The 27,148-nt window shown below is 45.1% G+C and overlaps 1 protein-coding gene across 7 annotated transcripts; it reads left to right on the top strand.

The window, feature by feature from the left end:
- Positions 1-818: 818 nt before the first annotated feature.
- SAMHD1 (SAM and HD domain containing deoxynucleoside triphosphate triphosphohydrolase 1) lies at positions 819-27,148 on the top strand. Of its 7 annotated transcripts, XM_085079423.1 has the most exons (16): positions 819-1,029; positions 1,100-1,166; positions 6,085-6,157; positions 7,431-7,591; positions 9,705-9,820; positions 11,331-11,401; positions 12,169-12,324; positions 14,992-15,092; positions 15,191-15,299; positions 15,827-15,918; positions 17,263-17,378; positions 19,611-19,750; positions 22,434-22,523; positions 23,532-23,636; positions 23,953-24,090; positions 25,213-27,148. In XM_085079423.1, the coding sequence occupies exons 1-16, from the start codon at positions 858-860 to the stop codon at positions 25,333-25,335; spliced, it is 1,830 nt and encodes a 609-aa protein (XP_084935549.1). In that variant the 5' UTR covers positions 819-857; the 3' UTR covers positions 25,336-27,148. The 7 variants fall into 7 exon arrangements, with proteins under 7 accessions (XP_084935549.1, XP_084935555.1, XP_084935552.1 ...); XM_085079426.1 differs by lacking the exons at positions 819-1,029; positions 1,100-1,166 and adding an exon at positions 1,239-1,439; XM_085079427.1 differs by lacking the exons at positions 819-1,029; positions 1,100-1,166 and adding an exon at positions 1,796-1,906.

Here is a 27,148-nt window from a genome sequence, read left to right as displayed (position 1 = left end):
TTCCCAAGGAGAAGTGCCCAGCACAACCTCAGTACATGTGGTCGCTGGGAGCAGCGAGTGAGCTGCCCCAGAAGCTGTCCTGGTGCGATTACCCCGTCCAGCGGGCACTGGGTGCAACTGGCACGCGTGGCATACACAGCTCTGAGAAGACTGTCAGAGTGGATCAAGGCAGCAGGGATTTTGCCAGCCATGGTCTGTGGGGTCTGTAACAGGGAGCCAGCCTCAGCCCCCTTCTGGGGCCTTTGCAGCACTCAGAGGCCTTGGGCAGCTCAGCTGTTTTCATGAATATTGGACCATTACATGTGAACGAGATATGTGAAAACCAGCCCACGTGTCTCTGCCTGGGATGGCTGTGGTGTCCATCACTATGGCTGGGGGCAACGGGGCACCTGGCAGCTGGGATGAGGCTGTTTCCACGGCTGGTGATGTCTTGAGGGTGATATCTTGAACGAGCTCGGATTTGGGTGCCTTCAGCAGCGTTGTTTGAAGGCAGCAGTGCTGTGGCATCACTTCTTTTGGGAACACCACGCGGCAGCTGGTGTTTGTGATGATGGCTGGGATGTGGGATGACGACCGGACAGTGCCAGTGGCTGGGTTCCAGGTATTCGACGTGAATCCCTCACAGCAGGGCCGCCACCAGCACACCACATCGCCGCGGGGAACATCCCCCGCGGCGGCCCCGACCCCTGCCGCCCTGCGGGACGAGGCGGGCTCTGGGGGCGGGCGGAAGCTCCTCCCGGGACTCCTCCTGGAACCCCTCAGCGGGGCCGAGGGGCCGCTGAGGGCCCGCGCGGGGCGGTGACGTCACGGCGCGCCGGACCCCCGGGCCAGCGGCGCCTGCGCGGTGGCGGTGCAGGATGGGGAGCCCAGCGGGCACTCCCGCCAAGCGCGCGCGGTGCGAAGGGCCCCCAAGTCCCGCCGCCCCGGGCAGCTACCGTAGCGACCCGCGGCTGTGGAATACGGAGCGGCTCTGCCAGCACCTCTCCCGCTGCGGCGTGGGCGATCCCAGCCTGCTGCGCCGCTTCCGAGGTACGGCGGGCCGCTGCCGGGGCTGGGGCCGGGGCCGCCGCTGGCGCTGACGCTTCTCTTTCTCCGGTAGAGAACGGGGTCACCGGGAGGATGCTGCTGGACCTGCCAGCCTGCGCCCCTGAGGTCACCCGCGTCTGGTGAGCGCCGCCCGCGGGGAAAGGGGGGAGGCCCTGCCGGGGGCGGAGGCCCAGGAGCTACGGCGAGCGGGTCGTGCCCGCAGGGAGCGGCTGCACACGCACATGGCCCGGCTAAGCGCGGCTCTGGCCCGGGGCAGTCCCAAACGCCTCCAGCTCAGCTGTGCGGGAGAGACCGCGACGGAACGAGCTCGGTGGGGCTGATGCCGGACCCTCGGAGCAATTCCTGTTCCATGCTGATCCCAGCACAGCCCCGGCGCGGACGCTCGCTGCCCAGTAAGCTTGAGAAGCATAAAACTCGATCCATTAGAACAGGTTTAATGAAAATCCCCCCGGATAGCACAGTAAGCTTTTGAGTGTTGCTGGGAACACCAGAGTGAGCTCCAGGGGTTCTGACGAGAGCTTTCTGCCTGAAGTTGCTGCTGCTCCAACTTCAGGAACGACAGCGACAGGGATCTTTGACAGAGAAGGAGGTGCTGCTCAGGGGAGGCCGGGTGTCACCCATCTCCCTGGGAGAAATCCTGGGCATTAACAGGTCAACCTTGCAACAGCTGCTGAGACTTGGCTCTCTGTTGTGCCTACAGCAGCGTGAGCTGCTGTGGAAAAGGAAATGTTGTTGTGTATCCTGGCAGAATAGGGGCCTGTGGGTGAGTGGCCGAGTCCTTGCTGCCATGAGCTACCACCATCCTGGGCTGTCTGGAGCAGCCAGTCCGGCTGGTAGCAGTCACCTGCCACGAACACAGGTACATGGATGCTGTTCTAAAGTTTGTAAAGGATTGTTCCCAGCAGTGAGGGAATGACTGGTCCCAAAACCCTTGCAATCTTTCTGGTGGTAAATATGCTTTCTTGCTCTTCTGGAACAGCAGAGAATATGAATGTGTGCTGCTATCCTGTGTGTCGGAAGGGCCGCTTTGCCCCTTCTCTGTCCCACTGGGGATCCTCTCTTTCTCCCCTCTGCTGGGATGTGAGCCTGCTTGCTCACCATGTACTTCCTGGTGGTTTTTAAACTTTGAATATATTTTCTTTACTCCATTGTTAACCTGGTTTATACTGTTTTTTCCAAATTTGTCTCAAAACCCACCTGTTGACTCCAGCTGTTTGCTGATGTTGTGGTTGGTGGCCCTGAGGCAGGTTGGGGTGTATAATCTGGCAGGCACACACAAGTGCAGAGCTGTGCTTTCTGCTGGGGGTTAGAGTGCTTTGTTGTGCAGGTTGGCTTCTTGGCTGAAAACTCGCCAGAGCTCATGCCGTGCAGGGGGGTGAAGGGCCTTTTCCCTGTTTTATTGAGACATCCACATGTGAAGGGAGAGTGGAAAAGGGCGGGAGTCTGGGCGTGGATATTGGAAGAGAATGAAAAGCTGGTGTGACACCCAGCAGGACAAGGCAGAAGTGCTGCGCTTTGGAGGAGGTAAGACATATGCAGGAGTCATTAATGTAGTTTTGGTTTCTCTTTTTTGTGGAAGAGGGGTTTACCTGCAGCTGTTTGAAGAGTACAGATAGAAATGCTGTGATGCAGTGGAAGGCACCTGAAGGCTTTGTTTATTGCTGAAGTACTGGGTAATTGCCTGGCTGAAATGACTAGCTGGTGTCTAGTTTTATGTACAACTTGCCAGAAGGCTGGTTGCTTTAGCAGGGAAGGAGCATCAGATATCCAGTGCACACTGGACATGTGTAGGTGGTTTGGGGAGTCAGAGACTGTCTGTCAGTGCTGAATGTGGGCAGCAGGATGGGGTAGCCAGGAGTCCCTCAGCATTGCGTGCAGGTGATGGGGTCACAGGGCTGTGGAGAGCTCTCGGTGAAGAGAGCAGGTGGTGCAATGGCGGGGTTCTCTTTTATACAATTTCCTTATGTGAGATCTGATATCTTGTTTCTGTTAAGCTGAAATTGTTGAGAGTTGGATGAGGAATTGCTCAAGCATTCTGCTTTTTGTAAGTATCTCAACTTTGCACAAAGAACAGTTCTTTTGCTGTGCACTGTGTCCTGCAGTAACTTTGATAATTTCTCTGTTGCAGGCTAGTAATGAATGCATGTCTTTAGTTCCCCGGGTTCCTGGATGTTCAGAGGCAAGAGCTTGGTCCGACGGGGCTTGGAGGCAGCGCTTTGGGTTTCCCAGGTGTTCTCATGTTGCTGGCAGTGGTTGTTTTGTGTGGCATGCGGTGTGCTGCATGCTGAGTACAGATGATGAATGGGGCTGTCTCGCTGACCGACTGACCTCTTTGGGTGCAGGAAAGGGATTTTGTCGTCCTTGTCACGTGTGGCATGCAGGAGGGTGTGGACAAAGGAGGGAGGGGAGTGGATGAGGAAGTGCCAGTTCTCACCATTTCCAAGCAGCCAGCAGTAGTGCTTTTTTGCTATTGGAGGAAATCTGCCTGCAGAGCCCTGGAAGACCAGTTTCCTGTGTTAACAGGATTTGTCTTGGTTAAGAGGGTCTGACCATGTAGACTGCAGGTGAAAAATGCTCTGCTGTTGTTTTCTGTCTCAAGGAGGATGAAGAGCACTGTGGTATGACATACAGGTGATTGGTCACACCAGGATCACACCGACAGCATACAGGGTTTTTGCCTTTTCCTGATTCTCCTCCCCATCCCACCAGAGCAGTGAGTGGCTGCATGGGCCTGAGTTCCCAGCTGGGGTTAATCCACGACAGTCCTTGTCGGTGCCTAATGTGGAGCACAAAGGGTTGAGATAACGACAGATGTGAACAGAGCATATTAAAATATGAATAGTGTGGCCAGCAGGACTAGGGAGGTGATTCTTCCCCTGTACTAGGTACTGGTTGGGCCACACCTTGAGTGCTGAGTCCAGTTCTGGTCCCTCCAATTTAGGAAGGATGTTGAGGTGCTGGAGTGTGTCCAGAGAAGGGTAACAAGGCTGGTGAAGGGTCTGGAACACAAATCCTGTGAGGAGCGGCTGAGGGAGCTGTGGTTGTTTATCCTGGAGAAGAGGTGGCTATGTGGGGAGACCTTATCACTCTCTACAGCTCCCTGACAGGAGGGTGCAGCCAGGTGGGGGTCAGTCTCTTCTCCCAGGCAACCAGTGACAGGGCAAGAGGACACAGTCTTAAGCTGCGTCGGGGAAGTTTAGGCTAGAAATTTGGAAAAAATTCTCAACAGAAAGAAGTATTAGAATGGGCTGCCCAGGTGAAGTCACTGTCCCTGGAGGTCTTTACAGGAAGACTGGATTTGACACTTAGTGCCGTGATTTAGCTGATAAGGTCACCACCTTAGGTCATAGGTTGGACTTCATAATGTCAAAGGTCTTTTCCAGCCTAGTTAATTCTGTGATTCTGTGTAAAAACAAAGTCATTAGAAGCATTAGTTATATTAGTGTAATAGTTGCTGGTCACAGTGTTGATTTATCTGCTCTCAGAGTTGTGTCATGGACCACACGCTGGTCTGAGCATCACCAAGGGTGCTTTTCATCTTAGAATCATGGAATGGTTTGGGTTGGAACAGACCTTAAAGATCATCTCATTCCACTCTCCTGCCATGGGCAAGGACATCATCCACTATCCTAGGTTTCTCCAAGCTCTGTCCAACCTGGCCTTGGACACTTCCAGGAATGGGGCAGCCTCAGCTTCTCTGGGCAACCTGTGCCAGGGCCTTACCACCCTCACAGGGAAGAATTTTTTCCTAATACTCAATCTAACCGTGCTCTGTCAGTTTAAAACCATTGTCCCTTATCTGCCCTTATAAAAAGTCCCTCTGCCTCCTTTTTATAGGGCCCCTTAAGTTACTGGAAGGCTTCAATGAGGTATCCCTGTAAACTTCCCTTCTCCAGGTTGAACAGCCCCAGCTTTCTCAGCCTGTCTCCATAGAAGAGGTGCTCCAGCATTGCCTTGTGACAGTCTGAGCAGCAGCTGTAGCCCAAGAACTCCCTGTTAGGGAAAGGGATACCAAGTAGTTGAGACAAGCACTGCTCACCAACAGCTCAAACATCACATGCCTTTAATATTTTATGGATTGTGAATTTTTAAATTATTCAGATGAGATTATGTAGTGCATCAAGCACTATTTTTTGCTAATAGTTGACTTTATAGTCTTGCTTTCTGTTAAAGTTTATGTTGGAAGACTAATGTCAAACCAATCTCAGAGTGATTAACTGCTGGAGAAAAAGTATTTTCTCATGATAGCGATTGCTGTCATAGTGAGACTGAAACCATTTAGTTCAAGGGCAAGGCTTGCAGACAGAGTTAGTAAAAATAGATGTGATAGAGCTTATAATCTCTCCCTCCAGACTTGTCTTGCTTATGCTCTTGGACTGCTGTGGCTACAGCAGAGTACCTGCACTGGAATTTTACCTGTGTGTTGTGAAAGGGACATTTAATAATTTATTAATCATGATAGCAAAATATCTTTGTGAAATAGAAGAATCAGTCTCAACAGAATTAGAACATGTTTTAAACTGCTGGTTTTGCTGTTGGAGTTGAAATTAAGTTATGTAAAATTCAAGTTAATTTGACAAAATAAAACTTTTAGTACAGAGTTGACGAACTGAAAGACATTTTTATAAAAATAGTTTATTGTGACTCTGACATTTTAGTTTAAGGAAGTTTTTAGTACTTAAAAAGCATCAGTTATTCAGACACTGTATGTTGTCTTTCCCATAAGTTTAAAGGACTTATCTCCAAATGTGACTCACAATTTTTTTCTTCAGTTTCATGGTGGTTTTATTTCTCAGTTCTGTGCAAGTGGGAGAAGCACTTATGCTGCTCTACAGACAGCTTCTGTAGCTATTTTTTCTCTTCCTTCTATACTTGATTTTAACAGGATAAATGCTTTCAGTATTTTTCTGAAAAAGTTGCAATCTTCTTCCATCAGTGAATATCAGAGTAATATGAACTCACACAAGTAATTCCATATGCAAATTGTAAAGGGAAATGCATTGCAGACTTTGCTCTCAGAGTCTTTTTCCTTCCTAGCTGCCCAGCTGAGCGACTGGAAGTGCTGGCATGCCTGACTCAGCTGCGACAACAGCACATGGAGGTGATGAAGGTAACCCGTTCTGTGGGGACCCGTTCTGCCAGGTCCTAACGCAGACCCTGCACAGGGCTCTGCTCCCCATCTCTGCTTCCCCTCCTATCTGGATGCTGCCAGCTGATGTCTTTCCTTTGCACAGCAGCAAACTCTGGGCCCTTGGTAGTCGGTGGTCTGTGAAAAACCACAGTAACCAGAAGAATTACTAAAATCATCATGTGGAAGCTTTTTGTGGGCACCTGGAGGTTGTGAAGGATTGAATGAGCAGAAGAGCTGTTTGACATATGTTGAGAAGCTCCCCATTCACATCCCTCTGTGTAGAGCCTTCCCTTGATTTACTTCATTAGCTTTGACCCAGGTCTGGGTTAACAGATTCCTCGTCACCTTCACTGCCATGTCCAGCTGTTTCTCCCAGTGGTATGTGTTGGTTTAGCTGGGTCCAGTGCTGCACAGATTCCGTAGTAGTCTGCACATCTGCTAGAGCCCTCCCAGCTAAGTGACCAAGGGTAGAGAGCACCTTATTTGCCTCAGTATTCTACCAAAATATGTGTGTGTTTAAGTTGTTTTATCTGCAGTTTGACGGCAAGGATTAAATGTGTTTACCTTCTCTACTGAGTCCCTGTAGTTACTGAGATGTCTCTAAAAATATGTGCTTGTCAGGGAGTACTTCTTTCATATTTTAGTTATCTTGAGGGTTTGCACTTTGTTTTATGAAAAAAGTAACAATCACAATTTCCACTCAGCAAAATTGCATTTGAATTTAAAAGCGTGAACTATGTCAGGCCAAGCCCTTTTTGTTGGATATCTCAGACATGCATTGCAGTATCCTGCTTTAATTGGAATAGCAGGTTAATAAAGACAGCAGTTTTCACAAGTTCTAAGTTTTGGAATTGCACAGGTGGAGACAATATTTTTAAGGATTTTGACTTCTCTTGCTATGTGAAACAGGCAGTTTTATCTTTTTTGGATGTCAAGCTTAAGTAGTTCTCCAAGATAAATTTGGTTGTGCAGAGAGGTTGAGGATGCCCCATGCCTGGAAGTGTTAAAGGCCAGATTGGGCAGGGCTTGGAGCAACCTGGGATAGTGGAATAGTGGAAGGTGTCTCTGCCCATGGCAGTGTGTTGGAACAAGATGATTTTTAAGGTCCCTTCTAACCCCAACCCTCCCATGATTCTGTGATAGATCTTGATATAGGGTTGGCAGGATTTGTTCTTGGTGCATATTTCTTTTCAAAGTCAAATTTTAAGTGTTAATTACACTTTTTTTTTTTTTTCTTCTTTTGCTTCTATAGGTTTTTAATGATCCTATTCATGGCCACATTGAAATGCATCCCCTGCTTGTTCGGATCATCGACACCCCTCAGTTCCAGCGCCTCCGGTACATCAAGCAGTTGGGTGGCACGTACTTTATTTTTCCGGGAGCCTCTCACAACCGCTTTGAACACTCCCTAGGGTAAGGTATTGGTTCTGGCACTCACATTTCTTGCATCTGGATGTCCCTGCATTTGGTTCCACTGTTGTGGAGTGCCATCCAAGGGGCATTGCTGTCTGAGCCTTGGTGAAAACTGCTGTGGGGGCGTTTCTGGTCTCAAATGTTCCTGGGTATGCCATGTGACTGTGGGCTGTTCCCTTGAACTTCTTTTAGTGACAGATAAAGAAACCTACAAGATGCATTAATGTTATGTTTCCTTACCCACCCTTTTCTATTTTAAGAATAATGTTAGCTAAAAACTGTAAGTGCTTTATGTTCCCCCAGTCAAAACATAAGCTTTAAAGCATAAACTTAGTAAGGGTACCAGGGCTCCTCTGTGTGATCTGCCAGACAGTTGTAATCCTCACACATTGTCCAGCACAGCAAAAAATCTGTTTGATCTGTAATGTTTGCTTTTGTAGACAGATGTGCCTCATGCAATCAATGGCAGGTTGTCAGGCTGATAGCTGTAATTCAGTTAAGCAGAAATACGATGGACACAAGGATTCACGGAGTATTGCTAGGTCATTCACACTCCACAGGGAAGCTGATAAATGACAAATTTGAGGTTATTTTAAGGGTATATCCCAAGGTACTGTGAAATTAAGGTAGTAAGTAGTTTTTGTTCAGGTGATCTGGCCAGCCTAAAGTTGCATTTTTTTAGAGCTGAAATATTGTGGAGTAAGTCTGGCTTACTTAGGATGAGATTCTAATGGCTGTTTGCAAATGGGACAGATGAATGAGGCAGCCTGGATTGACTGTATCTGGTAAATCAAAAAGACAGAAATGTGGTTGAATATAAACAAAGTTTTCACAACAGAAGTCTGAAAATTTCAGTTGTATTAGCAGCTTTTCTTTTTGTTAGGGCCTGGGTAGTGGAGGAACTGTAAAAGGTATAAAAGAACAAAGAGGAACTGTAAAGGGTATGAAAGAACAAAAGAGCTGCAGTTTGAAATTGCTGAAACTATAAGAAAAATCTGCTGAAGCAACATGAGAACTAGGGAAGCAGGTAACAAATTATAAGTTACTATAGCAAGAGTTAGTTTTGTTTTCGTAGGCTTTCGCACAATATTTATCCAATCATAAGGTAGAATTATTCACGTGAGCAGAGTGTCGCATCCAATCATAATTACGCGTGATCATGGTATGATCACGTGTACGGAACAAATTGTATTATAAATTATGAGCTTATACAATAATAAATCGGCTATCAGAGCATCATATTGGTGTGACGTAGTCTGTTCCTCGCACAGATCCCAGCATGTTTTGAACAGTTACGTTGATCCATAGAGTTAAATTTAGGACAGTTGTTTTCCTCTTGTATATCATTTCAAAGATTCCTACAATGTTACAAATAGAAGTGAACTTTGTGTGCTTATTGGTCTAGTAAAAAACCACCAAACAGTGAAATTTGGACTAATAAAAAGGTCCAAATTTAGAAAGCTTTGTCACAGAAAGCTTTGTCCTGCTTTAAGCTGTTCTGCAAGGGAAACTGTTGAAGTAAGTAGAAAAAGAAGTTTATGTAGAGCTTTAACACTTTGGGGGAGTACATGCCATATATTTGCTCCTGCTGGTTTTGTGTCATGAGAGCAGAGGGTCCCATTCAATTAAATCAAATTTCAAATCTAAAATGAATGAGAAGAAATAATTGCGATGAGCTATTATTAAAGCAGCAGTTTGAAAAAAGAACCAAATGCTTTGGTGACTGTTGTGCGCTTTTGCAGTGTGCCCTGACTGGAATTCAAGAATTCTATGTAAGCTGAGTTGCTTCAAGATTCTCACTGTCACTGGTGCACTGCTGTTCCCTTACACAGCTACTGTGGGGTTGTGTGTTATTAAATCCTGCAGGATGCTGTAGGGTCTTTGTGTTTTGGGTGTGGTATCCCATGTTTTTTTGCTTTCGGAGGACTAAAACTCTACTACAGGAAATAATTTGTTTCTGTGATTCTCTCGCAGGTCAGGATTTGGGTATTTGTTGTAAGCTGCCTCTCAGATAAGGGCTGTGACTTAATGGAACAAAACAGAACAGGGGAACTTCTCTTCTTCTGTTCATCCTAAATCACTGCTATATTCCTTTCTTTTTCTCCTGCAACAGGGTTGGCTACCTTGCAGGATGTCTGGTTCGTACACTGAAGGAGAGACAACCAGACCTGGATATAACCCAGCGAGACATCCTCTGTGTAGAAATTGCTGGGCTTTGTCATGATTTGGGTAAGGAACACCTGAGATGGGTTGTTGCTCTTGGAAAGCTAACCAGGATGAAAAGCTGGCTGTGAGGTCAGAACATGGGAGCTGTTTTGGGCTGCCATATTTCAAGACAGGTTTTATCTGTTCTGTTTGGTCTGGAGTACATCTGTGGAGACAGTTCCACTTGGTGAATCTGTAGTCACTCTTAGCTAGTGTTTTGTCTTGTTTCCAAATGGTGCTTAGAGTTCTACCCTAAGTGGCTGAAGTGTCCATTTCCTTTTGTGATTCCCCCAGGTCTCTTAAAACATTTCAGAATGAAAATTAGTGTTCCTTTCAAAAACTGTAATGATTATTTCATAACTACTGCTTTTCTTCAGAGCTGACACAGAGTAATTAATATTCGCAGTGTTGCTGCGGTACTTGCCTGTGGTGTAGGTGCTGGAACTGGCTGTTAAGTGCACTAGTACTTAAGGTATCTTAGGAAAGTATACTTGTTCGCCCTGAGTCTTTCTCGTAGATGATGAATTGGAAATTATCTGGATGGTTGCACTCAGAGAGTTGTTCTGGGCTCAATGTCCAGGTGGAGCACAGTGATGAGGGACCTGTGTGGGAACCTGCACTGTTGGATGTCTCTGTCAGTGATGGGGACAGTGGGATCAATGCGCCCTTGGGCAGTTTGCCAGCAACGCCAAGCTGTGTGGTGGGGTCACATGCTGAAGGGAAGGGATGGGGCATTCAGAGGGACCTGAACAGATGGGAAGGACAGAGAGTAAGGATTGAGAGCAGCCCTAAGGAGAAGAACTTGGGGGCTTTGGTGGGTAAGAGGCTGGACAAGACCAGAGGCAGCCCAGAAACCCCCCACGTGCTGGGGGGTTTCCTCCAGTGTGGGCAGAGGTGAAGGGGGAATTCTTCCCCTCTCAGGTGAGATGCCACCTGCAGAGCTGCCTCCGGCCCTGGGCCCAACATAAGGATGTGATGCTGCTGGAGCAAGGCCATGGAGATGCACCAAGGGCTGGAGCCCCTCTGCTCTCTGCCCTGGAACCAGGCTGGGAGAGCTGGGGGTGTTCAGCCTGGAGGAGAGAAGGCTCCAGAGAGGCCTTAGTCCACGTAAAAGGGGCTCCAAGAGAGCTAAGAGGGACTTTGGACAAGGGCTTGCAGTGACAGGGCAAGGAGGAATGGCTTCCCACTCCCAGAGGGCATGGTTGGATGGGATATTGGGAAGGAGTTGCTCCCTGTGAGGGTGGTAAGGCTCTGGAACAGGTTGCCCAGAGAAACTGAGGCTGCCCCATCCTTGGAAGTGTCCGTGTCCAGGTTGGCTGTGGCTTGGAGCAACCTGGGATAGTGGAAATTGTCCCTGCCTATGGCAGGGGGTGGAACAAGGTGATCTTTAAGGTCCCTTCCGATGCAAACCAGTCTAAGATTGTATGATATGTCAAGAACAAGTCAAATACAGAATTCAGATCCTAAGCTTGCTCAAGAAATTTTTGGTGACATCTATGTCTCAGACTAAACCTGTGTAATCTTTATTTTTAAGGTCACGGGCCATTTTCACACATGTTTGATGGAAGATTTATTCCACTCACTCGTCCAGATTTGAAGTGGAAGGTAGGCTTTTCACTATTAAAGTAAAAATACAAACCTGAAATTTTTAGAGGCAGAATAATTAATCTTTAAAGAGTGCCAGTGCTTTTGAGACCATGGTGGTCATCTGGCCTTACCTTATTGCATCATTTTGATGGCTTAATTGAAAATCAGAATGCTGTCTCCCAATCATGCGATGATTTCCTTGTAAGGGCTGCACTTACTATTTTTGGCCAGCGTTGTGCCTTAAAATGCATATTGAGAACTTTCTGCAGAATGTACTTTACAGATACAAAATACCAACTGACAGCTTCCTTTCCAGTATAATGTTTTAGTCGAAGGCCAGGATGGTCAATACATTGTTTAGAGTTCAAACTTTCCAAAATTTTGAACAGATTTTCAACAGTTGTTTGCTGTGAATGAAATGCAACACAGTCCTTTCAAGCCTCTCTCTGCATGTAATTTTTGAGCAAAATCAGCTGAGTAAACTGGTTAATCTACACAGCAAAATTGATTATTTTGTCTTTTAGCATTGTAACTACCTTGCTGCTGTTTGTCAACGTACAGAATTAGCAGCTCTCTTCTGGAGAGTGTGTTACTGGACTGTGAAGATGGGTGATTTTCTGTTCTCTTTGATGCAAAATGATTAGGAAAGCACTCAGGTGCTGCACTTTACACCAGCCTGCTCATGTGCCCTGCCAGGCAGTGCTGCTGACTTGGAGTAAGGCTGTGACACTGCAGGAAAGATGCTTAAACTATGTAATACAACATTTGGATGGGTTTTTTCATAGCATGAAACTGCTTCTGTTCAAATGTTTGAGCACTTGATCACTTCCAATAAACTAGAAGAAGTCATGAAGTCATATGGTCTCGTCCTGGAAGAAGATATGCTCTTCATCAAGGAACAAATTGGAGGGCCTATAGATGAAAATGCCTATGCAAAATCGGTAAGTCAGTGTACTGCTCTTGTGGTTATCCCAAGAAATGTCCTTACTTCACTGAAAGAATAGATAATTTTGGCCTCCGCTGTATGTTACTTGTAGCCCCGTAAAATTCTGAGAACCTTGTCACAATTGGTGCTGGAGGAGTGCAGTGTAGTGTTAATTTCTTACAGTGCTGGCAGGTGTGTTAATGCGCTTACATCTCCCTGAGAATTCTTACCCAAACACCTTCAGATCAGAGGAAAGCTGTAGAATGTTACTTGTATTTAGTGAACCTAATTGGTAACTGGGATTCACTCAAAGTTACTGAAGGAGTTGGAAGAAGTGCTCACCAAGGTACTTCCCATCATTTACCAGCAGTCCTGGGTGGTCCCAGTTGTCTAGAAGTCAGCAAATGTGACCCCATGTACAAGAAGGATCAGAAGGATGATCTGGGGAACTACAGGGCTGCCAGCCTGACCTTGGTGCCAGGAAAGGTCATGGAGCAGATCTTCATGAGTACCATCATGCGGCATGTACAGAACAACCAGGGAATCAGGCCCAGCCAGCCAGAGTTTAGGAAAGGCAGGTCATGCTCAACTGAAGGGCAGGAAGGCTCTACAGAGGGATCTGGAGAAGTTGGATCCATCTGCCCAGGCCAATTGTGTGAGGTTCCACAATGGCGAGTGTTTGGTCCTGCACTTAGATCACAACAATCCCATAGAATGCTATAGGTGGGGGCAGGGCAGCTGGAAAGTAGCCAAGCAGAAAAGGACCTGGGGGGTGCTGGTTGTTTGACACTGGTGGAAAATGAGCCAGGTATGCCCAGCTTGGCAAGAGGCCAGCAGCACGTGGACTGTAGCATGGTTTGGCAGCAGGACCAGGACAGTTACTTTCCCCTTGTGTTGGGCACTGGTGAGGCCACAACTCAAGTTCTGGGTTCAGTGTTGGGCCCCTTGCTTGAAGAAGGACACTGAGGTGCAATGGAGAAATGCAATGGACTGGGGAAGGGTCTGGAACACAGGTGTGATGAGGAGCAGCTGAGGGAGCTTGGCCTGGAGACAAGGAGGCCTCCCTCAGTCTGGATAACAAAACTGAGCACTGGCAAAGATGAGGCAGTGAGCAATCCAAGCCTGGCCCAAGTGCCAGAGCTGCAAAATGCTTAGATTTATTGCAGTACCAAACAGAGGCAGGGATAGGACTTGAAGAAATGAGTTGCCTCTAAAAGCAAGCAAGAAGAGATGGTGGTTGTTAATAATTTCCACTCTGTGGAAGACTTAAGTCCTTTTCCTCACTTTACTTGTGAAAGTAAAGTGTGTGGGCACTTTCACAAGATGCCCTTGTCATCTCTTCAAGAGCACCCATTCAGTTGCCACCAGAATTAAGAACTGGTAGCAGCTGAAGTCAGTGGGAGATCTGTCAGGACAATCTGGTCCTGATCAGAATTTGTATGTTGTCCCAACCAAGTAACACACAAATGTTCATACGTGCCTGTTATTTTCTGCTGCAGGAGTGGGTAGTTCTGCCATGTGTACTCCAGCTGTCCCATGGAAGACATAGGGAACTTGGCATAGTGAAATTCAATCTAAGATCTTATAGGAAGACATTAATTTACAAAATCCACAAGTTGGTTTTTATCCTCTTGGGCTCCTTTGCGCACAAATCTTGGTGCCTGCCACTGCCATTGATCTTGTGCCAGGTTCTTTCCCCGTGTCTGCCTTGTTTGGATTCTGTGCCTCTTTTCCAGCAGCATACCAGGAAGAGGAGTGCCACACATGATATATGGCAGCACCCTCCTGGTGTAAGGCAGCAGGTTGCACTGGCAGGCTCTGCACTGTGATGCAGGCCTCTGTCATGACATGGACAGCAGGTGGTCATGCACCTGACATAAACAGTGTCCTGAACATGTCCCAGCAGCAGAGCTCTTTGTGATTATGGTACTTTTATCCATTATGTGTTTTTTCCTGCTGCGTTCTTGTGTTCCAGTTGCTATTCACATCAGTTTTAGTATTTCTGTAGTGCAGGTAATGTGGAAGCCATGTTTGCATGCAATGTTTTCCATTTTCAGAATTTCAAGGCTGCTTTATAGCATTTTTTTAGCTGAAGAATCTTTACATTTTCAAGAAAATGTACAACTTGTGTCGTATTATTTTGGTGTTCTTTCCTGTTTACCTCATGGCTGAATTGTTCCTTGTGACGTAGGAGTTTAAGTAGCTGACTGTTCAAACAATTTTTGCTTACAACATCTAGATAAGTGTTTTAAAACTCTGTTCTACAAAGTTGTAGATTGCAGAAGACTGCAAGACAGTGACATGTTTGTGTGTTTAACTAATTCTCTCAGAATTAAATAATTCGAAAATTTCCCCTCTTTGTTGCTACACTCTTTTTTTGACATTTCAAAGCTTCAGGCTTTCTTTTAGTAGAATAATGGGCAATGGATACTTGTGTTCATGGGTTTTATTCTTCCTGAGATTCTGAGAAGGCAGCTGCTTAGGCCCTGTTCTGGATTTCTAATGCCTGACAGCTTCTGGAAGCTCTTTCCTTGTCTTTGTGTTCTTTGCTACCTAGTGTTGGATGTTTATCACAGGCAAAGTCAAAGTGTATTCCCACTGTCTTTAAAAAGCTGTTTGATATTGTTGGCGCACTTTAATTTCTTATTGTTTCTGATGTTTTCCTTCCTGGCTCCCCTGTCAGTGGCCCTACCGTGGTCGACCAAAGGAGAAAAGTTTCCTGTATGAGATAGTAGCTAACAAAAAAAACGGCATTGATGTTGACAAGTGGGATTATTTTGCAAGGTACAAATCTTACATTTTACTATGAATTCCTACTGACAAAATGCTACTGTATGTGCAGATATGATCATATTGTTAAATACTCTGTGGAATATTTTTAGGGATTGCCATCACCTGGGAATCCCGAATAATTTTGACTATAAGCGATTGCTTATCTTCACTCGGGTCTGTGAAGTGAAAAACCAGAAGCACATCTGTACCCGTGACAAGGTGAGCAGTGTGTGGAGCCCAGGGGGGCTCAGAGCACCTGGGGGCACATGGGGGAGGTGCACCCCTTGGCTGGGGGTCCTGTCCCACGCTCCCTTAGCCCAGGAGAGGGAGAAGTAGTTGCTGCTCTGAAGCCTTTTCTCAGAAGCTGCTGTTTGGGGAAGGCGGGGACAGAGCAAGCCACTGTTTGAAAGCATTTGTTGCAGGTCCTGTCAGGGGAGACTCTACAGGCCCATCAGCTCTGCATCATCCTGCGCCAGGCCTTCTGGGCAGGAGGTGAATGTGGTTTTGGTGAGGGGCTGCTAAAGGGGTGAGGGGTCCTCTTCTCTGCCATGCTGCCTGGGGTCACTTTCAGTGCTGTGCTCTCCCATGGTGCCCTGAGACAGTTTCAGAATTTGGAAATTGTGAATAATAATCATTCTGCTTTATGTGGGAATGGGAGGAGACGACTCATTTGACTGATTGATTGATTTAATTTTTCAAGTAACGAAGTGGCAAAAGTAAAAGCTGATAGGGTTTTTTTGATTCAGGAAGTTGGAAATTTGTATGAGATGTTCCACACTCGGAATTGCCTGCACCGGAGAGCATACCAGCATAAGACTGGCAACATCATTGAAATAATGCAAGTACATTTTCCTTTCCTTCCTTTTCAATTTATTTTTAAATTCTTAAAACAATCCATATCCGTTTAGAATGTTTAGATAATCAATAAGGTGTGACATAGAATAAAAGCCACTGCTGATTCTTACCAAAAGACTTAGTATTTACAGTATCATAGAGGCTGTGGTTAACAAAGCAAACATAAAGAGAGGAGGACAAAAACATTCTTCCACATGAGATTAAATTAGAGGAAAATTACCCAAGGCCTGAGGAAGAACAGAACCAGGGTGTGCTTGAGCCCTTTAAACTGCTGACAGCTGAAGTCAAATCCTTATCTGCAAGTTAGAGACCACTTAGTCAAACCAGGTGGTTACTAGAGTAAGGTTACTAACAGAGTAAAGTCATGAGTGGGTTTATGTAGCTCAGCTGAAGCCTGGCTTTGTGTTTATGTAAAGCAAGATTTGTTCAGTTGCAACTCAGCTGACTACCTGCTGTTTTACCTCTCTTGTTGATGTCTACAGAATTTTCCCTGTAACATTATTCTTTTCACTTTTCTTGAAAATCAGAAATACTCATATCCCCAAATACTTTTTCCTTAGGGTCTTGTCTGCTGGGTAACTGTTGAGTTTGGAAAAAAAGGAATGTTAAGGATTACACAGTACAAGAGTGATTTGGACTACTTTCATTTGGTAAACTTGAGCTCCTGAACTAAAGGAGCTCCTAAAACTCAGACTGAAAATGATCAGGTTTGACAGTACCTACATATGAGGAGTAAAACTTATTTTTTAGTTTAGAAATTCAGTTATTGGCTTCTCGTAATTTTAGCAGCCTTTCCAAAAGAGTGTCTGAGCTGGAAATGACAGCAAGGTACATGGAACTCTGGAAGAACTTCATCTTCAGAACATAATTTTTTCCCACCTGAAAATACTACATGTTTGTGATGCTTTCCCTTTACAATGCTTTGGACCCTCTCAACTAACTTGTGAAGCAAGGAGTCTGTAAAAGGAAGTGGTTATCTGTGACGCAGCCTTGCTGCAGCTGAGGGACCATGTCACTGTTTTGCAGGGTTCTGCAGTTGTCTCATCAGTGTTAAACTCGGTCTGAAGCAGAACATAGTGAACTTGCTCATTCATCTAAAGGTTACATTCTGATCTGAACCTGTCTTCAGTAAATTTCTGTTGAAATGTGCAGTGACAGCATGGAGACAAGAGATTTTGCAGTAATCTCTGTTTGCTGTGTGCTGGGGATACAGTTTCATCTGTTGTCTTCTGTTTATAACATACTAATTTGTTTCTTTTTTGCCTGTTCAGCAGTGAGGTGTTTCAAAACTATGTCATCCTAAAGTCATAATTTTGTCTCAAACTAGGATTACAGAAGCCTTTCAAAAAGCGGACAAATTTTTTGAAATAAGAGGCTCTGGAGGAAAAGTGTATCAGATTTCTACAGCAATGGAGGACATGGAAGCCTACTCTAAACTAACTGGTATGAGGTCTCAGAATTATTTTTTTAAGTAAAAGAGCATAAGTACCTGTTAAAATGTTGTTTTTACAGCTTTTGTTTGCTTAAGGTGGGGTAGGCCTGGGCTGTCCAAGATGTGCTCTCAAATCTTGCTGGGAGAGCAAGATCTTCTAGTTTAAAATACTTTTATGTTGAGAGAGAAAGAAAGAAGCACCAGCTTTATGTTCTACATATGTTCAGATTCAGCGGTGTTAGAACGTCCTGCCCATGCCCTGAGTTTGTTGCACTTGTCACAGGTGGGATGTAAGTGAGCTCTATGTGGCACTGCATCGTGCTTTGTTAGATGGAGAGGTACTGGATATGTGTTGCAGTGTGAGGTTATTCCCAAGGCATGTTCCAAAGGGCTCTTGTGGGCCAGGCAGCCCTGCTGCTCCGAGTCTCTGTGGTTGTCTCTGTGTGTGCAGGGCAGGGGCTGCTGCAGGCACTGCTCAGGGCTGCTTTTGGGAACTGGCAGCTCCTGCAGCACCTGTCAGCTACTGCTCACCAGCACTTCCAAGCCAACTTTCCTGAGTTTCTATCACCAAGCCTTAGCTGGCCAACACAGAGACTAAAGAACTTCTAACTTTGGTCCATGGATGAAGGAACATGGCCTGAGGGCACTGTTGCGGACAATCCTGTGTGCCTTAGCCTTTGTCATGCTAAAATTCTGCTGCTTAGGTGAGGAGCTCCTATTCCCTCTATCACTTGTGTCTCAGGGCAGGACATGGAGGGGCTAGCTTTGAGGGGCAGTAGCTGTTGGAGTACATGAATTGCAGTGCTGAGCCATGGAAGGCTGGGCAGAAAGGAAAGAACTGAGGTGAAGTTCTTCCTGGGCTGGGCCTGTTCTTGGGGGCTGGCTGGCCTGGCAGGTCCTGCTTTAACTGCCTGCTTACCTGTGGTACCTGGTGAGGAGCACAGCTCAGGGCAAGGACAGCAAGGCTATCCCTAGCCTCTCACAGTCTTCCACAGCAAGGAGCTGCTTGCTGGGACCATCTGTTCAGCAAGGAGGGTTGAACAGCGGAGAGAGTGATGTGAGGAATGTACCAGCATCAGATGTACAGTGGACCATGAAGGACAAGTATGTTCTCCTCTTAAAAGTCCTTCCTGCCTCTAGTGCTTGCAGCTGGGCACTCCTGAGGTGTGTTTCAGCTGTCCCTGGTGAGCGATACTTCTGTGAAACTGTCCAGTTATGGACCTCTGGAAATGATGAACCTCTGTGAGGTTCTGCAGCAGAAAGTTCCTTAGCTTTCTTCCATAGTGGGTGAAGAACCACTGTTGGTTTTTAATGTGTTGCCTCCTGATTTGGCAGCAAATCCTTTCTCTAATAAAGGCTGAGACAGCAAAGCATTCCTTATCACTGCTGCTTTTACACAGGGACGATGTTCATTGGCTTCTTATTTCCCCTGCATTATGTGTTCTCTGTCTGAAGAGACCTGGTCTGTGGTTCCTCATGGAGAAATTCCTGGCTTTGATTGACCTTGAGCATAAAACCAGTTGAAGGTGTTTTGGTTCATGTCTCCAAGGCTGCTGCTTCTGGAGCGTTTTGGGAGCTGGTTGCACCTCAGGGTGGGACCTTGCAAGGCTTTGCTTGTAGCATGTGGTGAAGCTGCCCAGGTGTTCCTGGTCAGGGAGTGCAGTCGTGGGGTGCAAATCAGGCCGGCAGCAGCCTCCCGGCAGCAGTCTCTAGGACAGCCAAAAATAACCTTTCTGCTCTGAAGCCACATCAAAAGAAACCTGTCTTGCTCTGACTGGTGGTGGGAATCTCGTTGCATTGTGTCACTGTCATGTGGAGACAGGAGGGGGAGCTTCAGTGCTGGCATCCAAAGTCTGAGAAAGCCTGAAGGCTTAATGGCTGTTCCTTGTTTTTTTTACAAGACAGACTACCCATGTCCTGAGCCAGTTAGTGCTGTAGCTCAGGATAGTCTGCTAAACAAGACTGGCTAAATAAGAAGAGAAGATAACTTCCAGTGAAATAACAAAATATGTTGCCAGGGTGAGAATTGAGATAGTTTTTCTGCCAATAACCAATTGTAAATCTAGTGATAATTAAGATAATATTGTGACTTCTCATTGTCAGACTTAGTTCAGTCATTCCCTGAAAGTGTCTTTCCTGAACCAGCAGTTGTTCTCGTCACTTTAACCTTTGTCCCTGTGTGTGCATTTTACTGTGGCACTGGACTGTGACATACATAACAAAAATCAATGCAACTTTGGCAGACTGTATCTACCTGGAAATTCTGCACTCAAGTCATCCAGAACTGGAGGAGGCACGAGAAATTTTGCGTAAAATAGAACGACGTGAATTATACAAGTTTTTAGGAGAGACTCGACCTGAATCAAAGAATGAAATTGTAAAGGTAATGTCCTATGGTGGAAGGCTCTGAATTCTGTCCCCATAAAAATGTTCTTGAAGTTGCTGACCATCCATTTATCCCTCTCTCCGTGTGGGCTTTGTTTGGTTTGCGGGGTTTTTTTTTCCTGTTGTTTGTTATTCCAAAAATAGAATCAAAAGTTTTCCTCCCGTCTTTAAGTAGCTGAACTTTGAAACATATTAAAAGAAATTGGGGAAAGTTTTATCTACAAACAGTCAGAAGAATGGCAACAGGTGGAAATTCAGAAGCTGATTATTGCAGAAATATTTTCAGGAAAAACTTTTCTGAAAAATGCAAGATTTTATGAAACACTCTTACAGTCCAGTGATTGAGAAGGTGATCATCATCTGATGTTTATGAAAATTTCATAATAATAAGGAACACATTTGCTTTTAATCATAATTTGTGTGCTTTGCTTTGAGAAAAACATCAAACTGAATGATAGCTGCTGAATTTCGTAGTGTGAAATTCTATACTAAGCATGAGCATGCATGTACTTTCTCCAGCCTTTTTCATGAGTGCTTTTCAAAGCACCCTTCAGGTAGCAGTTTAATTCCTGTTGTCTTATTTCAAAATAATGGTGTATTAGAGCTCACTTCAGCTGGCTCAGCTCTTTTAATGTGCTGTATTTGTAATACAATACAAAAACAACTGTATTGTCAGATCATCAGTTAGTTATCCCCAAACTTCAGCTGTAATGGTGAAAACTTTCTAGGCCCAATTTCCCAAAAGCCCTCGTGAAAATAATTCAGCTCTTTTAAAGAATAAGGTTAGAAAAGGACTGTTAGATGTAGCTGTTCATCCTTTTGCTTGTGTTCTTTGTCTAAGAAAAAGTAGTGTTAAGAGATTCTGTATTACAAAAGCAGAAGAAAATAGGTGAAAGCAAACATGAAATGATTGTACATGGATTGTCAAATTTCTGCTCTTGTGAGGAGAAGGGTGGGATAAGTGGCCCAACAAATAAGGAGACAGGCTTGAGAGTAAATGGTATTAGTTCCATCTTTAAACAGTTCCTTTTAGAAGCTTGGTAAATAATAGGAAAAACTCTCATTTTGAAAGCCCAGTCAGAGGCATTGAATCTTAGGGTATCCAGGGTGTTGGTTTGAAGGGACACTGGATCACTGTTGATAAAATGATTATATCCAGCCAGTGCTTTGCAGCTCTGAGTGCTCAGCTGAGGGGTTGAGGGAGGATGTTTCCTCCTTCAGTGCCTGTGGCAGGAGTGCCAGAGGCTCAACCCCCTCCCAAGCACTGGAGGGTGGCAGTGACTACTCAAGGCAGAGCTGTGTCTACTCTGCTCCTTCACACACCACAATGTTATGTTTAGAATCACAGAATGGTTTGGGTTGAAATGGACCTTTAAAGGCCATCTAGTCCAGCCTCCTGCCATGAACAGGGACACCTTCCACTGAACCAGGTTGCTCCAAGCCCCATGCAGTTCTGCGAGCCTCAGGCTGGCCAGAGCCAGGGGAACATCCCAAACAGCTTCAGAGTTCTTAAATTCAGGCTGAGTTTCCAATTAATGCAAACTGGAGAGGTAACTTCAAAATGATGCAAGCAAAGAAAGGAAGTAAATTAACGTATATACATTCTGATACAGAGAAGAAATAGTTACAAACAGGCTGCCTCCGGCAAGTTCCCTCCTGGCAAGTTTTTCCTCTAAGCTTGCTCTTGGTCTAAATAAACCTTTCCTTGGCTTCTTGAGTCACTGCAAAGCACACACATGACTCAGCCTGGCAACATGTGTGATTTTCTGTTCTTGTCAGTCTCCCCCTCTCTGCAATGCACAAATCAGCAGAAAAAAACCAACCCAAGCTGCTCCTAGCTGTATTCCTTTCCTTCTGGACAGTTTCCTGACTGCTCTGTGCAGCACTCCCGTGAGTCTCAGTTACTCCCAGGAAGTCTTGCTGCCTTAAGTCTTGCATCTTCCCCAGAACACAACAGCCCTGAATAAAGGCCACAGCCTTTGAATGGGGACTCACACATTTCAGTGGACAACTTTAGGGGAGTTTGTGGAGTAGACCATCCTTTCCAAAGTTTGTGTAGGAGCTTGCTGCTTCTGGGGATTTTTTTGGGGGGGGGTTTGTTTGGGGGGGGGTGTTTTGGTTTTTTGTTTGCTTTATTTTGGGTTTTTTTTGTTTTGTTTTGTTTTTTTGTTTTCTGTGGTTGTCTGTCTCTTGTGGGTTTTTTTATGTTTCATTGTATAGATATAAAAGTTTTATTAGAGGGTAAGATCCTGCAGCCCTTCATTAAAAGTTCAGTGAAAATGTCTAATATTCAGCTTTGGGGAACTTAATTGCAAAATATTTGTATTGGTGAGACAGCTGAAGGTACTTAGTTTCTGCTTTCATGCTTTGGCGTTCTGGATGGCTAACTCTTGCTCTCTTCCTGCCCCATCATCAGGTGTAAAACTCCTCCACGGACTGGCATATTTTGGGTCTTCTTAACTATATAAGCTTGATTTCTTTCTAAAAACTGGATTTTGTACTAATGGCTAAGGTGTACAATAATTCAAACAAGATTGCTGCGTCTTGTCAAGCTGCGAAGAATTGAAAGCTTTAGTTTAGTGACATGTTGTGTCACCTGTTGGTTGCCTTAACCTAGACTTGAGAGTACATAAAAAGTAATCTGAGTTACTGAGTTAATCTTTTGGTTTGGTTTCTTTCAGAGTAATAACCTGGCAGAAAGCATTGCTACTTCCAAGCCCAAGAAGGACCCTCCAGATGTGGAGCTAAAGGCTGAGAATTTCATAGTTGATGTAAACACCTCTCAGAGCGAGTTGAAGTAAAAACTTCTTGATCACAGGGGGCCCTGTGTACCCTGGTGAAAGAACAAACCCACAGGGTGTCTGTAGCTGCAGTCCTGGTTCAGCTTGACGGTCTGAGGGCAACGAGGTTCCCGTGGGAGGGCATGGGGCAGGCAGTAAGCAGCCTCACTGGGCTGTCATCTGTACACCGCTCCTGGTGACAAATGGGCTCTCCTGTCACTGTCCTCACTGCAGAAAGGATCAGTGGGGAAACCCGTGGGGTTTGGGACATGGGTGTCAATGGCAGCCGTCTGGGGACTGCTGGGAAGGTCAGGAAGGCAGGAGGGCCCAGTGGGAGGAAGACAGGCACAGTGATCCGGTGTTGCACACCCAATGCCTAGCCAGCACTGATGGGAGGAAGGGAGCCTGAGACAGAGGAGAGAGCTGGGGCAGTCTGCAAGTATCACACAAGTATCAAAGCAGCTTAACCCCTGTTCTGAGCTCATTCTGGGAAGAGTGAATGGCTTTCCACAAAGTTCATCACGAGCAGTTCACTCTTCTGATGCACTTTGTCTGGGCTTTCCCCATCCCATAAACTTTTCGCAGAGAAGTGGGTCCCTGCAGACCACAAAAATGTTGGTGTACCAGGGAGATGTAAATAATGTTGTCTAAACCTCATGTTTATAATTGTCAGCTCTGCCGCAGCCTCTGTGGGTTGTGTGCTTTGAGCTGGCAAGGGACCAGTACACTTCCAGTGCTGGAAACTGGAATGTCTCAGGGCACGACTAGGAGCTGGTCACTGTAAATGTGAATATCCACCTGGCAGCATCAGAGCAAAAGGGGTGGAAGAACAGATGCAAAATACAAATAGCAGATTGTTTTATTAAGTAATAATTTGTTAATTACTGTTCCATTTTATTATTGTTCTTTTCAAGAGTAGAGTGTGTAACGTTTGTGTTTATTGTGAGAAAACTAAAGACAAACATTAACAAATGCCATTTTCTTTGTTTTACATGCAAGATTATCAACATAGACTATGGAATGAAAGAACAGAATCCAATTGATAAGGTTCACTTCTATTGCAAGGCTGATCCTTCCAAGGCAGTCAATATCAGTAAAGAACAGGTAGGCTTTTATTTTCCTTCTGGAAAGCATTTTCACCACCTGTGATGGAAGTGATCACAGTCCTGCATGGTTGTTCTTGCAGGAGTTGTGGAGGGGTGGTGGAATCCATGGCCTGGCGGGTCTTCTCTGTGTGTTGCACTATGACAACCTGGAATCCTGGCAGCCTTTGCATGTGAACAGTTTTTAATTGGCATACACTGGGAGTTGGAATATCACAATTGCTATGGATAAAATGCACAGATTGTAGTGGGGTTTCTTCCTGCTTTCCTTTTGTAGTCCAAGAAATATGAAAGCTTTTTTCTGTTTTATTCCAAAGGTTTCAAAGTTTTTACCCATAATATTTATGGAGCAGGTTGTCCGGGTTTATTACAAAAGTCAGGATCCACATATTATTTCAGCTGCAAAACAGTACTTTATTCAGTGGTGTATGCAGAATGATTTCACCAAACCACAGGTAACAAATCCACTTACTGTATTTCTTGTTTAGAGCTCTTCATCTTCGTCCATAAGCTTGCTTTTTCATTAAAAAGTTTGGCATTCAGGCCTTGCTTTTGTGGCAGAGGCACTCACTCTTCACTCATCTAACTCCTGGTTTTATCATGGCTTCCATCTGGGGGTGCTTTGTTTTCACTGAACTAGTTCTGGAGACAGCTGCAAGTGCCATAGAATCATGGAATGGTTTGGGTTGGAAGGGGACCTTGAAGGTCACCTTGTTCCAAGCCCCTGCCATAGGCAGGGACACCTTCCACTAGACCAGGTTGGGAAAAGAGCTGCATCCTTGAACATGAGAGACCACCCAGAAAATGAGTATTCTTAGGATGGTATACAGGCATGGAAGACTCTGTAAGGCCCGTTCTTAGGTCATTCTTTTGGCATATGCCTTTTAGAGCACTTGATTTCAGAAGGGCATGAAGCAACAGCTCTCCCTGGTTGTGGAGTGTGGTTGTATCCTGTAAGCGCATTGTTCTGGTTCAGACACATCCACCCTGCAAGCCCTGGTGTGTTGCAGAGCACAGCAATGTGCCTCTCACCAGCTGATTTCTGAGCTTAGGCAGCTAATTGTCTGTGTTGGCAGTGCCTGAGCACAGATCTTTATCTGGCTGGGATGAGCTCCAGTGCCTCAGACCAGCTGCTGTACCAACCTTGCTTGTTTTAGACAGTGCAAGGCATATCCCAGCACCAAGGGTGGGCTGATTGCAGCAGTGTTAGTTAATGAAGTACTTTGGTGAAGTCAGAGGAAACACTCTAATGTTTCTGTTTGTAGACCAGTGGCCAGGATAGTTCCTGTTGATCTTCTGGATTTTCTGGTAATAATTTAGGAAGAGCTGGACTGCCAATGGCGATGGCTTCTCAGATAGGCAGGGCATTTTTGTCTCCCAGCCACTGACTGCAGCAGTTTTCACCCCTGGGATGCACAGTCACTAGTGTTTATTGATTTACAAAGCTTCTGGGACCTTGGATTGATTTTTTTTTTTTTTTTCTGTTAAGCGTGAGATTGAGCTGCTTTTGCTCTGCTTTAGAATGGAAAGCAAAAGTGAATGTACCATCATTAATGTTTCTTGACTTTTAATACTAGGATGGTGATGTTGTTGCCCCTCATTTAACTCCAATGAAGGAAACCTGGAATAACATGGCAGATGATGAACACTGGAGAGCCTCAGAACACAGCTGCAGACAAAGGCTTTCTTTCAATGAGTAATAGATTTCTTGGCATTATTCAGTCTGCTTCCTCAGAAGATGAGTAAACCTGAGCATCAACTCTTCTAAAAGCTGATTGGACGGACTAGAAGAATTCACAGAACAATGCAGAAATGTGTTTTACAATACAGAATGTTTTAATGTAGATACTTAAAGTGCATATTCCAAATGCACTTCTAAAAAACAACTTACTACAACAGAGTAAACTCAGTTCTCATTTGCTTTTGAATGTATTGGCACTGTGTAGCAGGAGTAACTTTAAAAATTGCAATTCATTGTTATTAAAAGATTTTAATATTCCCTCTAGTCCTGATCCCTTCCTTAGCTGTGCTATTGCATGAGCTAGCAGAAGAAATCCCAGCTCAGGTTTGATGGGGTTTTTGAGGGGGTTGGGGTTTTCTTAGTGCCTGAGGAAGAGAGGGATAAGTATGCTTCTGAAAATAAAGTGGGGTAAAGAAGAAATTACCAAGGGTCATATTAGGAAAGTGAATTTCATGGAGAAAAAAAAAAAAAGGGGAGACAGGAATCCTTTGATAATCAAAGATTATTTTTCTGGTATTTAAAAAGCTGATGCAGGCCTCTTGCTACAAGTGACCACAATTTTTATTGAAGTAACAATGCATCGTAGTGCCATGCAATCTTTTATTGTTTTATTGTGTATTTTTGATACATTGAATGTTATATTTTTTACTGTCTGACCTGCAGAGACTGCTCAAAAGACCGGTGGTATGAGTGGTTGCAGGAAGGCCAAACTGCCCAAGTGTTTGCCAAGACACAGGTGTGCAGAGGGGGCAGTGCCAGCAGGGTGCTGCCCTGGCTCTACCCATCCTACACCAAGTGTGCCTTTGCTTTGCTTTACACTGTACTGGGCAGACAGGCTCATCAGAATCCCTCCATTCTTGTATCCTTGCCCTGTTCTCCTAGATCACATGGCTGTCCCTGTGTCACTTTTCTCTTTCTTGTTGATCTGTGAGGGTTCTTACAGTTTTCCTGTACTGGCAGTACTGGTGTGGGTGTTCTGAATGTCTGTCTTGTTGAATGAGTGATCAAGACCCATTTTCCTCTCACCTTTTACTCAGGTCTAAGAGGAAGGCTGCTTTCATTAAATGAAACCTAAAGCTTGAAAAAGTCTGACCACAAAACTAAAAACACAAAGTAAAAGGTTCAGTAATGCTCAGGAATTGGAGTGATCTGTGGCCTTTATATATGGAATGGGGAGAGAGACATTGAGCACTTGGCTCAGGCAGTCAGGTGTGGGTGGCCAGGGTAGGTCCTGAAAAATAACCCAGTGGGAAGGTGCTGTGAGAGAGAACTCCAGAACTCCTGTATTGTCCCCTTTGCCCTTTTTATCCTGGGAACTGATGCTGTTAGAGGGAGGGATAATGAGTTTCCATGTACATCTGCTGCTTTCTTGTCTATCTGTGCTCATGTGTCTGAAGATGTAACCTCTGCTGGTCCTGTCTAACAGTATTTCAACCTGCAGGTGAACCAGTTAACTGTTAGAAGGGCTTGTGACCACTTTAAAAGCTTTTCAAGAACTTACTATTCTTCAGTAAATAGTATCTTAGATTGAAGGCATTTATCTCCCTTGTCTGCATAAGGTCAAGTATCATTCTGATATAATTTTGTTACTGTTGATTTGGTTTGTTTTGAATTTGTTACTAACTGTGCACTTTATACTTGGGAAAGATCTTTTGTTTATGTTAATCCAAAAGTTTATACTTAACATAAAGTTCTGAGAGCATTTCTTTTCTCATCTGAGCCTCTCTGAAGAATAAATTTATAAACAATGGTTTTACTATTCTTTTAAAGAA

The sequence above is a fragment of the Lichenostomus cassidix genome, chromosome 20, assembly GCF_008360975.1.
Source record: "Lichenostomus cassidix isolate B80296 chromosome 20, HeHo_3.0, whole genome shotgun sequence".
Classification (NCBI taxonomy): domain Eukaryota; kingdom Metazoa; phylum Chordata; class Aves; order Passeriformes; family Meliphagidae; genus Lichenostomus; species Lichenostomus cassidix.
This window is presented reverse-complemented; position numbering and strand designations above follow the sequence as displayed.

Bases quoted from the DNA above. Each gene is read 5' to 3' on its own strand.
- SAMHD1 (XM_085079423.1), top strand. From the start codon at position 858: ATGGGGAGCCCAGCGGGCACTCCCGCCAAGCGCGCGCGGTGCGAAGGG. The intron at 15,300-15,826 runs GTGAGCAGTGTG...TTTTTGATTCAG, and splicing joins ACATCTGTACCCGTGACAAG to GAAGTTGGAAATTTGTATGA. The intron at 22,524-23,531 runs GTAAACACCTCT...TTTACATGCAAG, and splicing joins CTGAGAATTTCATAGTTGAT to ATTATCAACATAGACTATGG.